The 18,831-nt window shown below is 42.7% G+C and overlaps 1 protein-coding gene across 4 annotated transcripts in view; it reads right to left on the reverse strand.

Moving 5' to 3' along the window:
- The window catches only part of LOC129707725 (signal transducing adapter molecule 1-like), a 72,123-nt gene that overhangs the window by 13,690 nt on the left and 39,602 nt on the right, over positions 1–18,831 (reverse strand). For all 4 annotated transcript variants that reach the window (XM_055652985.1, XM_055652976.1, XM_055652966.1 and 1 more), the window contains 5 exons: positions 8,886–9,032; positions 8,637–8,727; positions 5,479–5,668; positions 1,149–1,243; positions 840–928 (listed from right to left, as the gene is read on the reverse strand). In XM_055652985.1, coding sequence (XP_055508960.1) covers positions 840–928; positions 1,149–1,243; positions 5,479–5,668; positions 8,637–8,727; positions 8,886–9,032 — 612 coding nt within the window. The remainder of the gene's footprint in view (positions 1–839; positions 929–1,148; positions 1,244–5,478; positions 5,669–8,636; positions 8,728–8,885; positions 9,033–18,831) is intronic.

Raw genomic sequence — 18,831 nt, forward strand, 5'->3', positions numbered from 1 at the left:
TTGACTGTTCCTAATCAGACCCTGTTTATCCAGATGCTTATATATATTATCTCTAACTATTCTTTCCATTAATTTGCCCACCACTGACGTCAAACTAACAGGTCTATAATTGCTAGGTTTACTCTTAGACCCCTTTTTAAACAATGGAACAACATGCGCAGTACGCCAATCCCCCGGCACTATTCCCGTTTTGGGCCGAAGTCCTTCTTCAGACTACAGGCTGAATAATAATCTTATATGTTTCAATAAGATTCCCTCTCATCCTTCTAAATCCCAGAGTATACAAGCCCAGCAGCTCCATTCTCTCAGCACATGACAGTTCCGCCATCCCTGGAATTAACCTTGTGAACCTACGCTGCACTCCCTCAATAGCAAGAATATCCTTCCTCAAATTTGGAGACCAAAACTACACCCAATACTCCAGGTGTGGTCTCACTAGGGTCCTGTACAACTGCAGAAGAACCTCTTCGCTCCTATACTCAATTCCTTTTGTTGTGACACCTGGCGACAACCTACGACAGCAAAAATGTCGCTGAAAATGTTTCAACATGGTGAAAATTTTGCGGCAGTCGCCTGTATCGCCCAAACAATAAATTGCGTAAGCGGCAGGTCCATTAAGCTTTGGTAATCCTTGCTTAAACCCATCCCCACCCCCCCCCCCCACACAGAGTTTTTTTTTTCTTCTTTGAGCTGCACTTTACATATCAGTATCGACTTTTAGCTCAGTATCAAATTGTGAGATAACACACATTTGAAATGAATTGGAATATTTCATAATGTTTAAGGTGCTATTATTTAAAAACATCTTCCATTACACTGAAAAACGTACAATTACTTACGTCATCAACATAAACTGGTTCAGGTTCTGGTTCCAACGTTTCAACTTGTACCTCATCACTAAATTGTACAGTTTTCTTTTCAGTTTTCACTATAAAGGACAAAACCTTGCATTAGCCAGATTTTACAATTACAATCACCAAAGCTTACAACAATAATTGACTTTCCAATCAAATTTGAAAGGCAATTTCAAGTTCTACCATTTTTTGCACGTTAACGTTAGCAATGGGAATATATCAAATAAATTGCAATTTGTTGCTTTTAAAATACAAAAGCAACCATTTATTTTAATTAATGTAATAATTACTCACACATCTCTGGCTCTGCTGTTAGGTCTGCTGTCACAAAATTTGATGGAAATAATCCAATACCTTGATATGTTTCACCTTTCCACCAGTTTGGATCACTAGTGAAGATAGTGAATGAAGGTTACCACAGTTCAGTATTGATAATCTAAAATTACTATCCCAGAGAATGTTATGGTGCACCCAAAAAATCTAACATTACTTCATTGAATTCTCCGAAATACTCATTATCCAAGATTTACTAACTAAATAGCTTTTTTTCCCTTGCATTTAATTGTACAAAGCCAGTGTCTATCTAATGAAGCATTATACTGCAGTTGAATCATACAGCTCAGTTGCCTGCATTTCCAGCTAAACCTCTCCTATCCATGTATGTATCTGTCTAAATGTATTTTAAGTGTTGTCATGTACCTACCTGAACAACTTTGTATGACAATTTGTTCCATACATGTACCATGTGAGAAAATAGCTCCTCAGATTCCTATTAGGTTTAGGTTTATTATTGTCATGCGTACCGAGGTACAGTGCACGCTACCCAATCAGATCAGGAAATACAATGAAATCACACACACAATAGGCACAAAAGGGGAAGATACAGAGTCCAGGATATATAGTTCTCAGCATTGTTGCGCATCAATTTCATATACAAAGTCCAATGGATGCAATGGAGTAGAGATGAATCAGACGGTATCCCAGCTTTAGGGACCAAAGCCGAGTAATAGAGGGGGAGAAGCTGTTTCCGAGTCTAATGTGTTCACTTTCAAGCTTCTGAACCTTCTTCCCAACAGGAGTACGTAGTCCAAAGTCTAAAGAGTAGGGGCAAGGAAGAATGACCGGACGGGTAGTGAATCTTTCCCATCTCATTTTAAACCTTTGGTTCCCTTCTTCCCCTCATGATTTAATACACCTCTATAAGATCACCCCTTATTTTCCAAGGATTAAAGTGCTAACCTGCCCTACCTCTACCTATAACGAAATCCCTTGAGTCCCGGTAACAGCCTTATAATTCTATTCTGCAGCCTTTCCACTTTAATGGCTTATTTGCTATAACAGGGTGACCACATCTCCAGATGAAGCCTCATTGACCTCTTGTACGACTGTAACATAACATTCCAACTTCTATACTCAATGCCCTGACTGATGAAGGTCAACATACCCAATGCCTTTTCCTCTATCTACCTATGATATCACTTTCAAGATGTTATACCGGGGCCTCCCTGTTCTACATCACTCCCCAGGTCATGACAGTTCACTGTGGAAGTCCTATCCTGGATATCCTACATATGAAACTTCTGAATGTTGAAGAGGTTGAACTGTCATATGTTGATCGAATGGAGCGGCTGGGCTTGATAACTCTGGAATTTAGAAGGATGAGAGGGATCTTATTGAAACATATAAGATTATTAAATGTTTGGACACGCTAGAGGCAGGAAACATGTTCCCGATGTTGGGAGAGTCCAGAACCAGAGGCCACAGTTTAAGAATAAGGGGCAAGCCATTTAGAACGGAGATGAGGAAAACTTTTTTCACATAGAGGGTTGTGAATCTGTGGAATTCAGTGGAGATTATTCTCTGGATGCTTTCAAGAGAGTTAGATAGAGCTCGTAAAGATAGCGGAGTCAGGGGATATGAGAAGGCAGGAACGGGATACTGATTGTGGATGATCAGCCATGATCACATTGAATGGCGGTGCTGGCTTGAAGGGCCAAATGGCCTCCTCCTGCACCTACTGTCTATTGTAAATGCAACACCTCACACGTACCTGAATTAAATTCAATTTTTCACTCCTTGTCCACTTACCAGTGCAACCATATTCAATGTCTACAATATACACATTAGTGTTACCTGCTAAGAGACTAAACATGCCTTGTACAGCCACATCCAAATTATTGTTCTAGATGGCAAACAGCAAAGGCTCCAGCAACGATCCCTAAACACACCACTAGTCAATGGGCCTTCAGTCGGAAAAACAACTTTCCACTATCACCCTTTGCTTCCTACCATCAAACCAATTATGTAATTATGAAGAGAGTCAGAGTTATACAGCATAGAAATAGGCACCGGCTCAACTTGCTCATGTCGACCAAGATGCCCCATCTACACTAGTTCATCTGCCTGCATTTGTCCCATATCCCTCTAATATATTTTCATGTACCCGTACAATCTTTTTGAAATGTTGCTATAGTTCATACCTCAACTACTTCCTCAAGCTGTTCGACCATATACCCACTGCTCAATGTGGAAAAAGCTGCTCTTCAGGTTCCTATTAAACTTTTCCCCTCTCTCCTTACACCTATATCTGGTTCTTGATTCCCCTACTCTGGGTAAAAGACTCATTCATCCTATCTACTCCCCACCATGATCATAATTACTTCTATAAGATCACCCTGATCCTCCCGTACTCCATGGAATATAGTTCTAGCCTGCCCAAGCTCACCCTATAGCTCAGCACCTCATGTCCTGGGAACATTATTGTAAATCTTCTCTGCACTCTTTCCAGGCTAACATCCTTCCTATAACCAGGTGACCAAAACTGAACACAATATTCCAACTGCCTTCTACCTCAGACACCACTTTCAAGGAACTATGTACCTGTACTCCTAGATGCCTCTGCTCAACAACACTCCACAGAGCCTTGCCATTCACTGTGAAGTTCCTGCCCTGATTTGACTACCCTAAATGCAACGCCCCGTACTTATCTCCATCATCCACTTAAACTCCATTTGCAATTCCGCAGCCCTTGCCCAATTGATCAAATACCTGCTGTAATTTTAGATAACAATCTTCTTTAAATTTTATAACCATTTTCACTATGTACTTAAAGCACACGGTATTGGGGGTTCAGTATTGATGAGGATAGAGAACTGGCTGGAAACCAGGAAGCAAAGATTCTGGAGTAGTTCCTGAGGATTGGCGGGTAGCAAACGTAACCCCACTTTTTAAGAAGGGAGGGAGAGAGAAAACGGGGAATTACAGACCAGTTAGTCTAACATCGGTAGTGGGGAAACTGCTGGAGTCAGTTATTAAAGATGGGATAGCAGCACATTTGGAAAGTGGTGAAATCATTGGACAAAGTCAGCATGGATTTACGAAAGGTAAATCATGTCTGACGAATCTTATAGAATTTTTCGAGGATGTAACTAGTAGCGTGGATAGGGGAGAACCAGTGGATGTGGTGTATCTGGACTTCCAGAAGGCTTTCGACAAGGTCCCACATAAGAGATTAGTATACAAACTTAAAGCACATGGCATTGGGGGTTCAGTATTGATGTGGATAGAGAACTGGCTGGCAAACAGGAAGCAAAGAGTAGGAGTAAACGGATCCTTTTCACAATGGCAGGCAGTGACTAGTGGGGTACCGCAAGGCTCAGTGCTGGGACCCCAGCTATTTACAATATATATTAATGATTTGGACGAGGGAATTGAATGCAACATCTCCAAGTTTGCAGATGACACGAAGCTGGGGGGCAGTGTTAGCTGTGAGGAGGATGCTAGGAGGCTGCAAGGTGACTTGGATAAGCTGGGTGAGTGGGCAAATGTATGGCAAATGCAGTATAATGTGGATAAATGTGAGGTTATCCACTTTGGGGGCAAAAACAGGAAAGTAGACTATTATCTAAATGGTGGCCGATTAGGAAAAGGAGAGATGCAACGTGTCATGGTACACCAGTCATTGAAAGTAGGCATGCAGGTGCAGCAGGCAGTACTGAAAACATATGGTATGTTAGCATTCATAGCAAAAGGATTTGAGTATAGGAGCAGGGAGGTTCTACTGCAGTTGTACAGGGTCTTGCTGAGGTCACACCTGGAGTATCGTGTACAGTTTTGGTCTCCAAATCTGAGGAAATACATTATTGCCATAGAGGGAGTACAGAGAAGGTTCACCAGACTGATTCCTGGGATGTCAGGACTTTCATATGAAGAAAGACTGGATAGACTTGGCTTGTACTCGCTAGAATTTAGAAGACTGAGGGGGGATCTTATAGAAACTTACAAAATTCTTAAGGGGTTGGACAGGCTAGATGCAGGAAGATTGTTCCCGATGTTAGGGAAGTCCAGGACAAGGGATCACAGTTTAAGGATAAAGGGGAAATCCTTTAGGAACGAGATGAAAAAAACATTTTTCACACAGAGAGTGGTGAATCTCTGGAACTCTCTGCCACAGAAGGTAGTTGAGGCCAGTTCATTGGCTATATTTAAGAGGGAGTCAGCCATGATCATATTGAATGGCGGTGCAGGCTTGAAGGGCCGAATGGCCTACTCCTGCACCTATTTTCTATGTTTCTATGTTTCTAAAGAAAAGTTCATAATAATAAGGAAAATTATTTCCATGTACCTGTCATCTAGCACAGTAATTATCTCTCCAGCTTTAAAGGTGAGCTCATTATCTTCAGCAGCTTCAAAGTCATAGATGGCTCGCACCTTCCGTCCTTCAGGTTTGCTGGTGGTAAGGGTTGACGTGTTTGGATAAAGACTAGAAACCGTAGTCTGTTGCTGTCTTTGCTCTTTCAATGATAATTCAATGGCTATAAAAGTCAGCAGATACTAAAATGTAGCTCAACAAAATTATAATAATTTAATTTCCTCTGCTTGTTTTATCAACATTAACAAAAAACAGTCAATTACCTGCAGAAGTGAGATTGTAACACTTCAGTTTTTACATAGAAAGCATTTTATTGGGATGCATCACTGCATGGTTTGGGAACAGCTCCATGCAAGATTACAAGAAATTGCAGAGAATTGTGGCGCAGCCGAGATCATCACACAAACCAACCTCCCTTCCATTGATTTAATCTACATTTCACGCTGTCTGGGCTGGGCCACAAGCATAATCAAGGATTAGTCTCACCTTAGACACAATCTCTTCTCCCCTCTCCCATCGGGCAAGAGGTAAAAAAGTGTGAAAACGCACACCTCCAGATTCAGGTACATTTTCTTCCCAGCTGTTATCAGGCAACTGAATCATCCTATCACCAACTAGAGAGCGGTCCTACAGTGCCCTCCATAATGTTTGGGACAAAGACCCGTCATTTATTTATTTGCCTCTGTACTCCATAATTTGAGATTTGTAATAGAGAAAAAAAAATGTGGTTAAAGTGCACATTGTCAGATTATAATTCAGGCCATTTTTATACATTTTGGTTTCACCACGTAGAAATTACAGCAGTACTTATACATAATCCCCCCATTTCAGGGCACCATAATGTTTGGGACAAATCAATGTCATATAAAGTAGTCATGTTTAGTATTTTGTTGCATATCCTTTGCATGCAATGACTGATTGAAGTCTGCGATTCATGGACATCACCAGTTGCTGGGTGTCTTCTCTGATGCTCTGCCAGGCCTGTATTGCAGCCATCTTTAGCTTATGCTTGTTTATGGGCTAGTCCCCTTCAGTTTTCTCTCCAACATATAAAAGGCATGCTCAATTTGGTTCAGATCAGGTGATTGAATTGGCCACTCAAGAATTGATCATTTTTTAGCATTGAAAACCTCCTTTGTTGCTTTAGCAGTATGTTTGAGATCATTGTCTTGCTGTAGAATGAACCGCCGGCCAATGAGTTTTGAGGCATTTGTTTGAACTTGAGCAGATAGGGTGTGTCTATACACTTCAGAATTCATTACGCTACTACCATCAGCAGTTGTATCATCAATGGAGATATGTGAGCCAGTACCTTCAACAGCCATACATGCCCAGGCCATAACACCCCTACCACCGTGTTTCACAGATGAGGTGGTATGCTTTGGATCTTGGGCAGTTCCTTCTCTCCTCCATACTTTGCTCTTGGCATCACTCTGATATAAGTTAATCTTCGTCTCATCTGTCCACAAGACATTTTTCCAGAATTGTGGTTGCTCTTTTAGTTCATTAAGTCTTCTGCAGACAGTGGTCATTGACAAATCTACACCTGACTTTTGAAGAGTGTTTCTGATCTGTCGGACTGGTGTTTGGGATTTTTTCTTTATTATAGAGAGATTTCTTCTGTCATCAGCTGTGGAGGTCTTCCTTGGCCTGCCAGTCCATTTGCGATTCGTAAGCTCACCAGTGCTCTCTTTCTTCTTAACAGACAATAGGCAATTAATAGGTGCGGGAGTAGGCCATTCGGCCCTTTGAGCCAGCACCACCATTTACTGTGATCATGGCTGATCATCAACAATCAGTACCCCATTCCTGCCTTCTCCCCATATCCCTTGACTCTGCTATCTTTAAGAGCTCTATCTAACTCTCTCTTGAAAGCATCCAGAGATTTGGCCTCCTCCGCCCTCTGATGCAGAGAATTCCGCTGATTCACAACTCTCTGCGTGAAAAAGCTTTTCCTCATCTCCGTTCCAAATGGCCTACCCCTTATTCTTAAACTGTGGCCCCTGGTTCTGGACTTCCCCCATCATCGGGAACATGTTTCCTGCCCCTAGCATGTTCAATTCCTTAATAATATTATATGTTTCAATAAGATTCCCTCTCATCCTTTTAAATTCCAGTGTATACAAGCCCAGCTGCTCCATTCTCTCAACATATGACAGTCCCGCCATCCCAGGAATTAACCTCGTGAACTTACGCCGCACTCCCTCAACAGCAAGAATGTCCTTCCTCAAATGAAGTTTCCAAACAGTTGATTTTGGTAAGCCTAAGATTTGACCGATATCTCTAACAGTTTTATTTTTGTTTCTCAGTCTTATAATGGCTTCTTTGACTTTCATTGGCACAACTTTGGTCCTCGTGTTGATAAACAGCAATAAAAGTTTCCAAAGGTGATGGAAGGACTGGAGGAATGACTAGGTGCCGAGAGCTCTCTTACACCTGCATTAAGGAAGCATTTAAACACGCCTGAGCAATTGCAATCGCCTGTGAAGCCATGTGTCCCAAACATTATGGTGCCCTGAAATGGGGGGACTATGTATACATAAACACAGCTGTAATTTCTACGTGGTGAAACCAAAATGTATAAAAATAGCCTTTAATAAAATCTGACAATGTGCACTTTAACCACATGTGAATTTTTTCTATTACAAATCTCAAACTGGGGCGTAGAGGCAAATAAATAAATAATGGGTCTTAGTCCCAAACATTGTGGAGGGCACTGTATATTGATAGCTGTTTACTCAAATTGAACCATATAAAGAATTATGTTTCAATGGATTTAAAATTCCATGCTTCAGTGCATTCTTTCATCAAATTCAACGGTAGTTACCAACATCTTGCCATTTCCCAACAATTACAACATTGGTCCATCCACTAACATTAGTTCAGAGACCCTATTTATTTCAATGGAAAATAATACCTCCAAGGGAAATTGGGAAGAGGCAGGCAATGCAAGATATTTGGGTCTGTTTTTTTTCACAAGGTACATTGTTTCTACACATTTTAGAGCAATTGTCAGCATTACTGTGCATTAAGTTTAACTATTTTTGTTCTCGGCAATAAAACTAAATCACTTGCTAATTTCTATCAATAAACAGAAAAATGTGTGTATTTAAAAAAATGTATTCAGTCACCTTTCGCCAAGTCATCCTCTTCTTTTTTGTTTGTTGTTAGGTTGGGATCCTTGGCTACCAAAGCAGGACTTGCTTTTGCTTGTTCTGCAGCCTATCACAATCACAGAATTTACAAATAAACAACTCTACTAACAAAGAAAATGATTGAAATGAACAATGCAAAAGTTCTGGCAACATTGGCTGATGAAGAAAGCGCGACCTATTCAGCTGGCAATTCCTGCAGAAAATACAAATACAAAATTGCATTACCTGAGAGCCTACAGCAGGAAATGTAACTCCTTGTTCCTTTAGGTTTTTAATCATTGCAGATATAAGACTTAGTTGGGGGTCATTCTTAAATTCTTCAGCCCATTCCACCATGAGGGCTTTAAGCTTCTCGCAGACTTTTGGGTGTCCCTGAAATGAAAATCAAGAACACAGATCCTCAAGGCCTTTTAAATTGCTGTTTTCTTCTCAGACATATAGGCTGTGGGCTGAGCATCGAAAATGTGTCTAGAATTTAACGTTTGTGACTCACGTCTGGTATCTACTTGAAATTTGGCATAGATTTAGATAAAATATAATTGGGAAGGAATTCAGAACTCGTTTGTGTCAAAGGTTGCACACTAATTAATTAAGCTAATTTGAAAATTAGATCAAAAAAGTAAGCGCCATCTAGTGCTCAATGCTCATATTACTATGGGGAGCCTAATTCTGTGCTGCGGTCTATTTAAACCATATGTGACATAAATTATCAGCAAGGTTAGCATTACCTTCATTCCTTCTAAACCGTGCTATTGTTTTGATGTAATTAGGAGGCAGCCAATGTCCCAGAGTGCTCGCTGCCTAGCTACTATGAAACAGAGCGCATGATTGGTCAATGTGCGTCCGACAATGTCAAACGAGCATTGATTAAACAATTACTACTTGGAAAATTGGTGGTTTTTCAATTATTTTAAAAATATGTGCAGATTTTGGTCTTGATGAGTTTAAGGTAAGATGTCTATAATATTTTTACACAATATGTTATCAATACAGGTAGATACGTGATTTGGGTCAAGAAATGAAACGATAAAGCTCCTCGGCCCACGGTCAAATATCGCAATATGCTTTCCTGCTCTTGATCTAATCTGGTCCTTCGATATTCTGTAGTGATGACGTAGATCACATCATTTTTATTGCTCAAAAAGTTACTCTCAGTTTAATAATACAATTTGTAGAAATATACAATTCATTGATGAACGCAAGTCATATGTAATGTTGTGCTATTTACCTTAAATAATCGCTTCAAATTTGGGCGAAATTCACAGGAAATATATAGGTTAAGAAACTTTGGAATTGTGAAAGAAAACGCAGATTTTTGAAAACAAGTCTAGCTCTTAAACCACATCCAACATTTTTTTGAATCAATAGTTCAAGGCCACATTTAAAAGGAGAAATCTTATGTTGCATTTTTTACATTCTAAATCACTAAAAAGATTGCTGTGCCACAAGATTTATGGGATATAAAATTAACAATAGCACATAATCTCTTGAAAACCCCCCAATAATTAAAAATGAGGCCAAGGTGCAGATTATATAATGAAAGGCTCCGGCCTTAATGTACTTTGAAGCATTGTCACTCTTTTAACATGATGGACTGTTTTATGTGAACTATTAGGTTACTTCCAGAATATCTTAATACTTTTATAGACTCTGCCACAGATCTAGCAGCTGTAGCATTAATTTACACCCTGCAATAATAGGTCTTTACCAAGGAGAGGAGACTGGCAATTTGCAACCAAGTTGCATTAGTAGAATTACCTACTTTGCAAATATTGCACTAAATCCAGAGGAAATGTTATTAGTCCAGGAAGTATATTAAAATATATAGAACAGGGCAGATCAAAAAACGAAAAGAAAATATAAAGAACGTCAAAGTATTTAGATATTTTGCTGACGATGCTGCAAGTTCAGCTCCAGATAACAGATGGAAGTCGGCTTCACAAACCTCTCGAGACTTCCCCATGGCTAAATTTCCAGTTTAAATACCAGCTGTCAAAAGTAGAGCATGGATGAGCTAGTATGGCACTCAGAGCTTTCTACAGTAGTTTAAAATAACTTTCCAATGCTAATTTCCTATAAATGTGGCATAACAATAAGACCTTATCTCATCCTTTTCAGCAGGGGAGATAAAAACAGCGACAAAAAGTCAATTAGTTTTATCCAACTTTAAGCCACTGGCTCAGGCCCAACATTAAGTACAGCCCGGAAATGGGGTCATATGCCCTTTACACTCCGTTGGTATGTGACATGCCAAGTTTTCGGGTGGCGGGGGTTGCAAGTGGGGAGTTTTGTACAAAGATGTTGCCAGGGTTCTCTTCAACAAGGTAATTTGATCCCATTTGTACCTGAAGGTACTGTCTTTCATGAGTAGGAAGGAACTGCAGATGCTGATTTAAACTAAAGATCGACAAAAAATGCTGGAGTAAATCAGCGGGACTGGCAGCATCTCTGGATAGAAGGAATGGGTGACGTTTCGGGTCGAGACCCTTCTTCAGACTGAGTCAGGGGAGACGGATATACAGAGATATAGGAAGTGTAGGGTGTGAGAACGTGACAAAGGGGATGGAGATCGGATATGGGGGATGGATCGATTGGCAAGGTGCAAGAGCGGAACTCACTATCAAAACATGGAGGGGACGGGGACACAATTTTTTTGCGGCCGCGTGCACATGCACACACACGCGCGCGAGGCTTCGGAGGCTCAATCCAGCGTTAAATGCAGCTCAACTGCGCCTGTCTGACCGGGTTAACTACAGCCCTGTCTGGGCTGACGGGATACCAGCGCTGCTTCTCCGCGCTGGCCATATTTCCCGCAAGCCCGGGCAGGTTAACCTGGCGGGGATGTCGCCCATCTCTCAAAACATGGGGGGGGGGAACGTGTCCCCTCTGGCCCCCCCGGGTTTTCCACCCCTGGCCAGGTGGGCGGAGGAATGGTTGATGGAATGTAATACAGAGAAGTGTGGCATTTTGGGACATCGAACAAGGGCAGGACCTACACAGTAAAGGTAGGCCTCAGGGTAGTGTTGTAGAGCAGAGGGGCCTAGGAGTACAGGTGCATGGTTCCTTGAAGGTCGAGTCGCAGGTAGATAAAGTTATCAAAAAGGCTTTTGGCATTTCATCAGTCAGAGTATTGAGTATAGAAGTTGCAGTTGTATAAGATGTTGGCGTGACCGCATTTAGAATAATGTGTTTAGTTCTGGGCACCATGTTATTGGAAAGATATTGTCAAGCTTGAAAGGGTTCAGAAAAGATTAACTAGGAGAAGGTAACAACTAAGTAAACAGAGATAAAATGTAAACATTCAAACTAGTCATAGAACTGGGAAGGGGGAGGGAAGGAGAAAGAGGGAAAGCAAGGAAGCATGAAGTTAGAGAAGGCAACATTCATACCACTGGGTGGGTATCTGCTCCAGCGAAATATGAGATGTTGTTCCTCCAATTTGCAATGGGCCTCATTCTGACAATGGAGGCAGCCAGGTCAGAAAGGTCAACGTGGGAATGGGAGGGAGAGTTAAACTGTTTGGTAAATGGGAGAACAGGTAGGTTTAGGAGGGCTGAGTGGAGGTGTTCGGCGAAATGATCGCCGAGCCTGCGCGTGGTCTTGCCAATATATGAGTCGACATCCGGAGCATGTCAGAGGATTACTTGCTGTATGCAACGGCTGATAGGGTGAAAAGTGAAGACTAGGGGGACTGTTGCGACTTGGGGGGGAAGGGGAGCAAGAGCAGAGCTGCGGAATATCAAGGAGACCCGAATGAGGGCCTCATCTATAATGGAACAAAGGAACCCCCATTCCCTAAACATGTCATCTCAGATGTCCTGGTATGGAACACCTCATCTTGGGCGCAACGGCGTAAATGGAAGAATTGGGAGTAGGAGATAGCCTTTGCAGGAAGCAGGGTGGGAAGAAGTGTAGTCTAGATAGCTATGGGAGTCAGTAGGATTATAATAAATGTAATTCGATAGTCTATCTCCCGTGTTGGAGACGGTGAGATCAAGAAACGGTAGGGAGATGTCTGAGATGGTCCAAGTAAATTTGAGTGCAAGGATGGAAATTAGTAGAAACGTTAATGAAGTCAGTGAGTTTTGCATGAGTGCATAAGTAGCACCGATGCAGTCGTCAATGTAGCGGAGCTATAGTTCGGGATAGGGCCAGTTTACACCTGGAACAGGGAATGTTCGACGTATCCGACAAAGAGGCAGGCATAGCTGGGGCCCATACGAGTGTCCATGGTCACGCCTTGGATTTGGAGAAAGTGGGAGTCCAAAACCTTTTTACACAAAGGGTGGTAGGTATATGGAATGGGCTGCCAGAGGAGGTTGGTGAAGCAGGTCCTATCACAATGTTTAAGAACACATTGGGTCAAACACAGGCAGGTGGGACTAGTGTAAATGGGGCAACTAAACTAATCTAAACAGTTGGTCTGCGTTCATCTGAGGGGCCTGTTTCCACACTGTACGACAATTTCAAACATTTCATAATTTATCAAATCTGAAGTAGCGAATCGGCTAGCACCAACAAAACTGAACTTAGAAAACAATATGTTCATGTTATTTCCTTGACTATAAAGCTATCTACAGGGTATTGTGCACCAAACTCCAAAGGACACTATGATAAGGAACAGCAAAACATAATATTTGCAGCATTGTTTAAAAAGTCCTATTGAGGAAATATTATACAATAGAATTGATCAGATGATAACATAAGTTCCTCACACAAAAGTTAAGTTGCAAGAGAAAGACTTGGAGCTGAGGTTTTCAGAAATACATGGCCCCACAAAGAAATAAAGAACACACACACACACATAGGAGAACAGATGGCTTATCATAACTTGGAGATGTTGATGTGAATAGGCATAGCTTTGTTTGCTTTGAAGCAGCTATAACGCTGTCAGAAGTTGTATATGGTTTAGTTTGGTGTTTAGAGTATAGGTTATTGATGGGTTTCTTCTCAGGAGGAGCATCATGTATCCTTTCTTTGTGGCACATCTTTGAGCTCAGGTGTGCAATAAAGGGGATTTGTGGTTGTCTATATTGGGTCGTGGGCACCAAGGCTAGATAATAGTCTGTGATCTGGTTTGTGCTGTTTAAATGTATTTATGTTGAGATAAGAGATGAGGCATAGGTGATGGTTGTTTATAAGGGTTGTTTCTTATGTTTATAGAAAACTGAGAAAGTAACTCTGTTTTTATAATCTTCCATTTGCTGTGTGGAATGCTATTAGTGAGGAGGCCTTACATTCCTTTCGTCCAGAGATAGAAGAGGGAGGTTGTAATTCAGAATGAAACTAGACCCGAGCTTGGGAAGAAGCGATTATAATTTATCAAGTGGGAATTAGTGGCCTTTGTGTGGTTTGGGATTGTAGAAATAACTTAAGTCCTTACCACTTTGTAAGAATGGGGCAAAACTCATATTTAATCCTTTAACTGTATTTTAACTATGAAGTAGGAAAATTATTTATGAAGTGTATTGTGTTTTAATTAGGATTGTAAGTATTAGACTGTGTTTAAATCTGAAGTTTTAGAAATAACTTTATTTTACAAAAGTGAAAATATATGTTTTGTGTGTATACATTGTGTGATTGTTGTATGATATGTATTTTAGATTCTGAGAGGTGGTCTCTTAAAATTAGTTTTATATTTCTGTGGTTTTACTTCATTGAAAAAGAGAGAGATCTACAATAATAGGCAGCATGGAGTAAATGAGGTGCTTGAGGAGTATAAAGAATGTAAAAAGAATCTTAAGAAAGAAATTAGAAAAGCTAAAATAAGATCAAATTCAGATTCAGATTCAACTTTAATTGTAGTACAGAGTCCACGAGAAGCAGTTAGCATCTCCCTGAGCGACATAGAATATGATTTCAATAAATAAATCTATATACAGTCGTAGTGTTTTTCCTGTGGGAGGAGTGTCGGGGGGGGGGGGGGGGGGGGTGATTGGCAGTCACCAAGGTGCAGTGTTGACAGCCGCAGGGAAGAAGCTGTTCCTGGACCTGCTGGTCCGGCAACCGAGAGACCTGTAGCGCCTCCCGGATGGTAGAAGGGTAAACAGTCCATGGTTGGGGTGAGAGCAGTCCTTGGCGATGCTGAACGCCCTTCGCAGACAATGCTTACTTTGGACAGACTCAATGGAGGGGAGCGAGGAACCGGTGATGCGTTGGGCAATTTTCACCACCCTCTGCAGTGCTTTCCGGTCGGAGACAGAGCAGTTGCCATACCATACTGTGATACAGTTGATAAGGATGCTCTTGATTGTGCAGCGGTAGCAGTTCACCAGGATCTGAGGAGACAGATGGACCTTCTTCAGTCTCCTCAGGAAGAAGAGACGCTGGTGAGGCTTCTTGATCAGAGTTGAGGTATTGTGGGTCCAAGAGAGGTCATCGGAGATATTGACCCCAAGGAACCTGAAGCTCGAAACACGTTCCACCTCCGTCCCGTTAATGTGGATGGGGGTGTGCGTGCTGCCCCTAGACTTCCTGAAGTCTACAATGAGCTCCTTGGTCTTCTTGGAGTTAAGGGCCAGGTTGTTGTCAGCGCACCATGCTGCTAGGAGCAGGACCTCCTCCCAATAGGCCGACTCATCATTGTTGCTGATGAGGCCAATCACCGTTGTATCATCTGCATACTTGGTGATGGTGTTAGTACCATGTACAGGTGTGCAGTCATAGGTGAAGAGGGAGTAGAGGACGGGGCTCAGCACACAGCCCTGTGGAACTGGGTGAGGGTTGAAGAGGTGTGCTTGTCTAACCTAACAGACTGGGGTCTGTTAGTTAGAAAGTCCAGTATCCAGTTGCAGAGGGAGGGGGTCGATGCCCAGGTTAGGTGATCAGTTTAGAGGGTATAATGGTGATCAGTTTAGAGGGTATAATGGTGTTGAATGCTGAGCTGTAATCGATGAACAGCATTCTTACATAAGTGTCTCTGTTGTCAAGGTGGGAGAGGGCGGAGTGAAGTGCCGTTGAGATGGCATCCTCCGTACTCCTGTTCTTGCGATGGCAAACTGATAGGGATCCAATGTGGGGGGTAGGCAACCTTTGAGGTGTGCCAGGACCAGCCTCTCGAAGCACTTGGTGATGATGGGAGTAAGTACAACTGGGCGGATGTCATTGAGGCTTGCCGCAGTGGAGTGTTTTGGCACAGGCACGATGGAGGTGGTTTTAAGGCATGTGGGGACAACTGCTTGGGCAAGTGACAGGTTGAAGATGTCAGTCCAGACGTCTGTCAGCTGCGCAGCACAGGCCCTGAGGACGTGCCCGGGGATGCCATCAGGGCCAGCAGCCTTACGTGCATTAGTCCTACTCAGTGCCACGTACACATCGTAGGGGGTGAGTGTGAGGGGTTGGTGATCAGCAGGGAGCACAACCTTGATGGCTGTCTCTAGATTGTCCCTGTCAAAGCGGCCATAGAAGTGGTTAAGCTCCTCAAGGAAGGAGGCGTCGCTGGATGTGGGGGTGGTGTTGGAGGGTCTATAGTCCGTGATGGCCTGGATGCCTTGCCACATGCGTCGGGGGTCGGAGTTGTTGTTGAAGTGCTCCTCAATCCTGAGCTTATGGCAGTGCTTGGCCTTCTTGATGCCCCTCTTCAGGTTAGCCCTGGATGAACTGTAGGCTCGAGCATCGCCTGACCTGTAAGCGGTGTCCCGTGCTTTCAGCAGTAGCCTGACCTCGCTGTTCATCCATGGTTTCTGATTCGGGAATATGTTCACCCGTTTGAGGGAGGTGACACTATTGATGGGGGAATTTATAAAGTCCAGAACAGAGGATGTGTACGAATCAATGTCCGTGTGAGAGTCAAGGGTGGCCTGGGCTACAAACGCCTTCCAGTCAGTGTTTCCAAAACACTGCTGAAGTGTGGAATCCGCCTCCTCTGACCAGACTTTAACTGTCCTCACAGTGGGTTTTACCCGTCTGATGAGTGGGGAGTACTTAGGAAACAGGAACAACGAGAGGTGATCAGACTGACCAAGGTGGGGGAGGGGGATGGCTTTGTAAGCTTCAGCCATGTTAGTGTAGACTTTGTCCACTGTCTTGTCTACTCTAGTGGCGAAGGAGACATGTTGGTGGAATTTGGGGAGTACAGTTTCAGGTTGGAGTGATTGAAGTCACCTGCAACAATGAAGGCTGCCTCGGGGTTGTGAGTCTGTTGTTTGCTAATGGCAGTATGCAGCTCTTTCATTGCAAGCTTGGCATTAGCATCAGGAGGGATATAGGCTGCAGTCACACAGTGGAGGTAAACTCTCTGGGCAGATAGAACAGTCTGCATCTAACCAAGAGGAACTCAAGGTTAGCTGAGCAGTGACTCTCGATGAAGATATGAGGTTGCTTTGGCAAGTAAGGTGAAAGTAAATCCAAAGGGTTTCTACAGCTATATTAATAGCAAAAGGATAACGAGGGATAAAATTAGTCCATTAGAGAGTCAGAGTGGACAGCTATCTGCAGAGCCAAAAGAGATGGGGGAGATATGAAACAATTTCATTTCTTCGGTATTCACCAAGGAGAAGGATATTGAATTTTGTGAGGTAAGGGAAACAAATAGAGTAGCTATGGAAACTATGAGATTCAAAGAAGAGGAAGTACTGACACTTTTGAAAAATATAACAGTGGATAAGTCTCCAGGTCCTGACAGGATATTCCCTAGGACATTGAGGGAAGTTAGTGTAGAAATAGCAGGGGCTATGACAGAAATATTTCAATTGTCATTAGAAACAGGAATAGTGCCGGAGGATTGGCGTACCGCGCATGTTGTTCCATTGTTTAAAAAGGGTTCCAAGAGTAAACCTAGCAATTATAGACCTGTTAGTTTGACGTCAGTGGTGGACAAATTAATGGAAAGGATACTTAGAGATAATATATATATAAGCATCTGGATAAACAGAGTCTGATTAGGAACAGTCAACATGGATTTGTGCCTGGAAGGTCATGTTTGACTAATCTTCTTGAATTTTTTGAAGAGGTTACTCAGGGAAATTGATGAGGGTAAAGCAGTGGATGTTGTCTATATGAACTTCAGTAAGGCCTTTGACAAGGTTCCTCATGGAAGGTTGGTTAAGAAGGTTCAATTTTTAGGTATTAATGGTGGAGTAGCAAGATGGATTCAACAGTGGCTGAATGGGAGATGCCAGAGAGTAATGGTGGATGGTTGTTTGTCAGGTTGGAGACACCGAAAGCGCTTAGCATCTCCCTGGAAGATGGAGTTGGAAACAATGGTAAGTGCCTACCTGCAGTACATCGCGTGTAATCCATTTGGTGTAGCGTAGCAACAGTACGGGTCATGGGTCGTGACCCGACTGCCGTGAAACCTCCCTGTGTGCGTGTGTGAATATATATGTGTGCGTGTGAATGTGTGTGTGTGTGTGAATATTTACATGTGTGTGTGTGTGTGTGAATATGATTAATGATTCCATTTATTGTCATTGTCAGTGTACAGTACAGAGACAACGAAATGCATTTTTAGCATCTCCCTTGAAAGGGAGACACAGGGCGTCGCGGTGTGCCCGCGCCTGCCGCCGTACATTCCATTACAGGCAAAGGTGGGTGAAGTGTCTTGCCCAAGGACACAACGACAGTATGCACTCCAAGCGGGATTTGAACCGGCTACCTTCCGGTCGCCAGCCGAACTCTTAGCCCATTGTGCTACCTGTCGCCTCTGTGTGTGAGTGAATGTGTGTGTGTGTGTGTGAATGTGTGTGTGAATATGTGCGTGTGTCTATATGTATGTGTGTGTGTACATGTGTGTGAATATGAATGTGTGTGTGAGTGAATGTGTGTGTGATTATATGTGTGTGTGTGTGTGTGTGTGTGAATGTGTGTGTGTGTGTGCATATGTGTGTGAGTGCATGTGAATATATATGTGTGTGTGTGTGTGAAATAATATAATATTTCGTAGTTCAGAGCTTATTTGTTAAGTTTAATAGTGTGATGGCTGTCAGGAAGAAGCTGTTCCTCAATGTAGATGTTACAGTTTTCAGTTTACATAAGTCGGACGTGACTCCAGAAGTCGGGCATCAGTCAGTCCACAAGCTGTGAGAGTCAGTCCAAAGGCCATGAGTTAATCCCAAGGCAGTGAGTCCACACGTCATGAGTAAATCGCTCACTGCCCCCTCTCCTCCACTGACACCTCAAGACGCTGCCCTCCGCCTGGCTATAGGATGCACCCCCTACTGAAGCCGTCCAC

Source organism: Leucoraja erinacea, chromosome 2 (genome assembly GCF_028641065.1).
Source record: "Leucoraja erinacea ecotype New England chromosome 2, Leri_hhj_1, whole genome shotgun sequence".
Lineage (NCBI taxonomy): Eukaryota > Metazoa > Chordata > Chondrichthyes > Rajiformes > Rajidae > Leucoraja > Leucoraja erinaceus.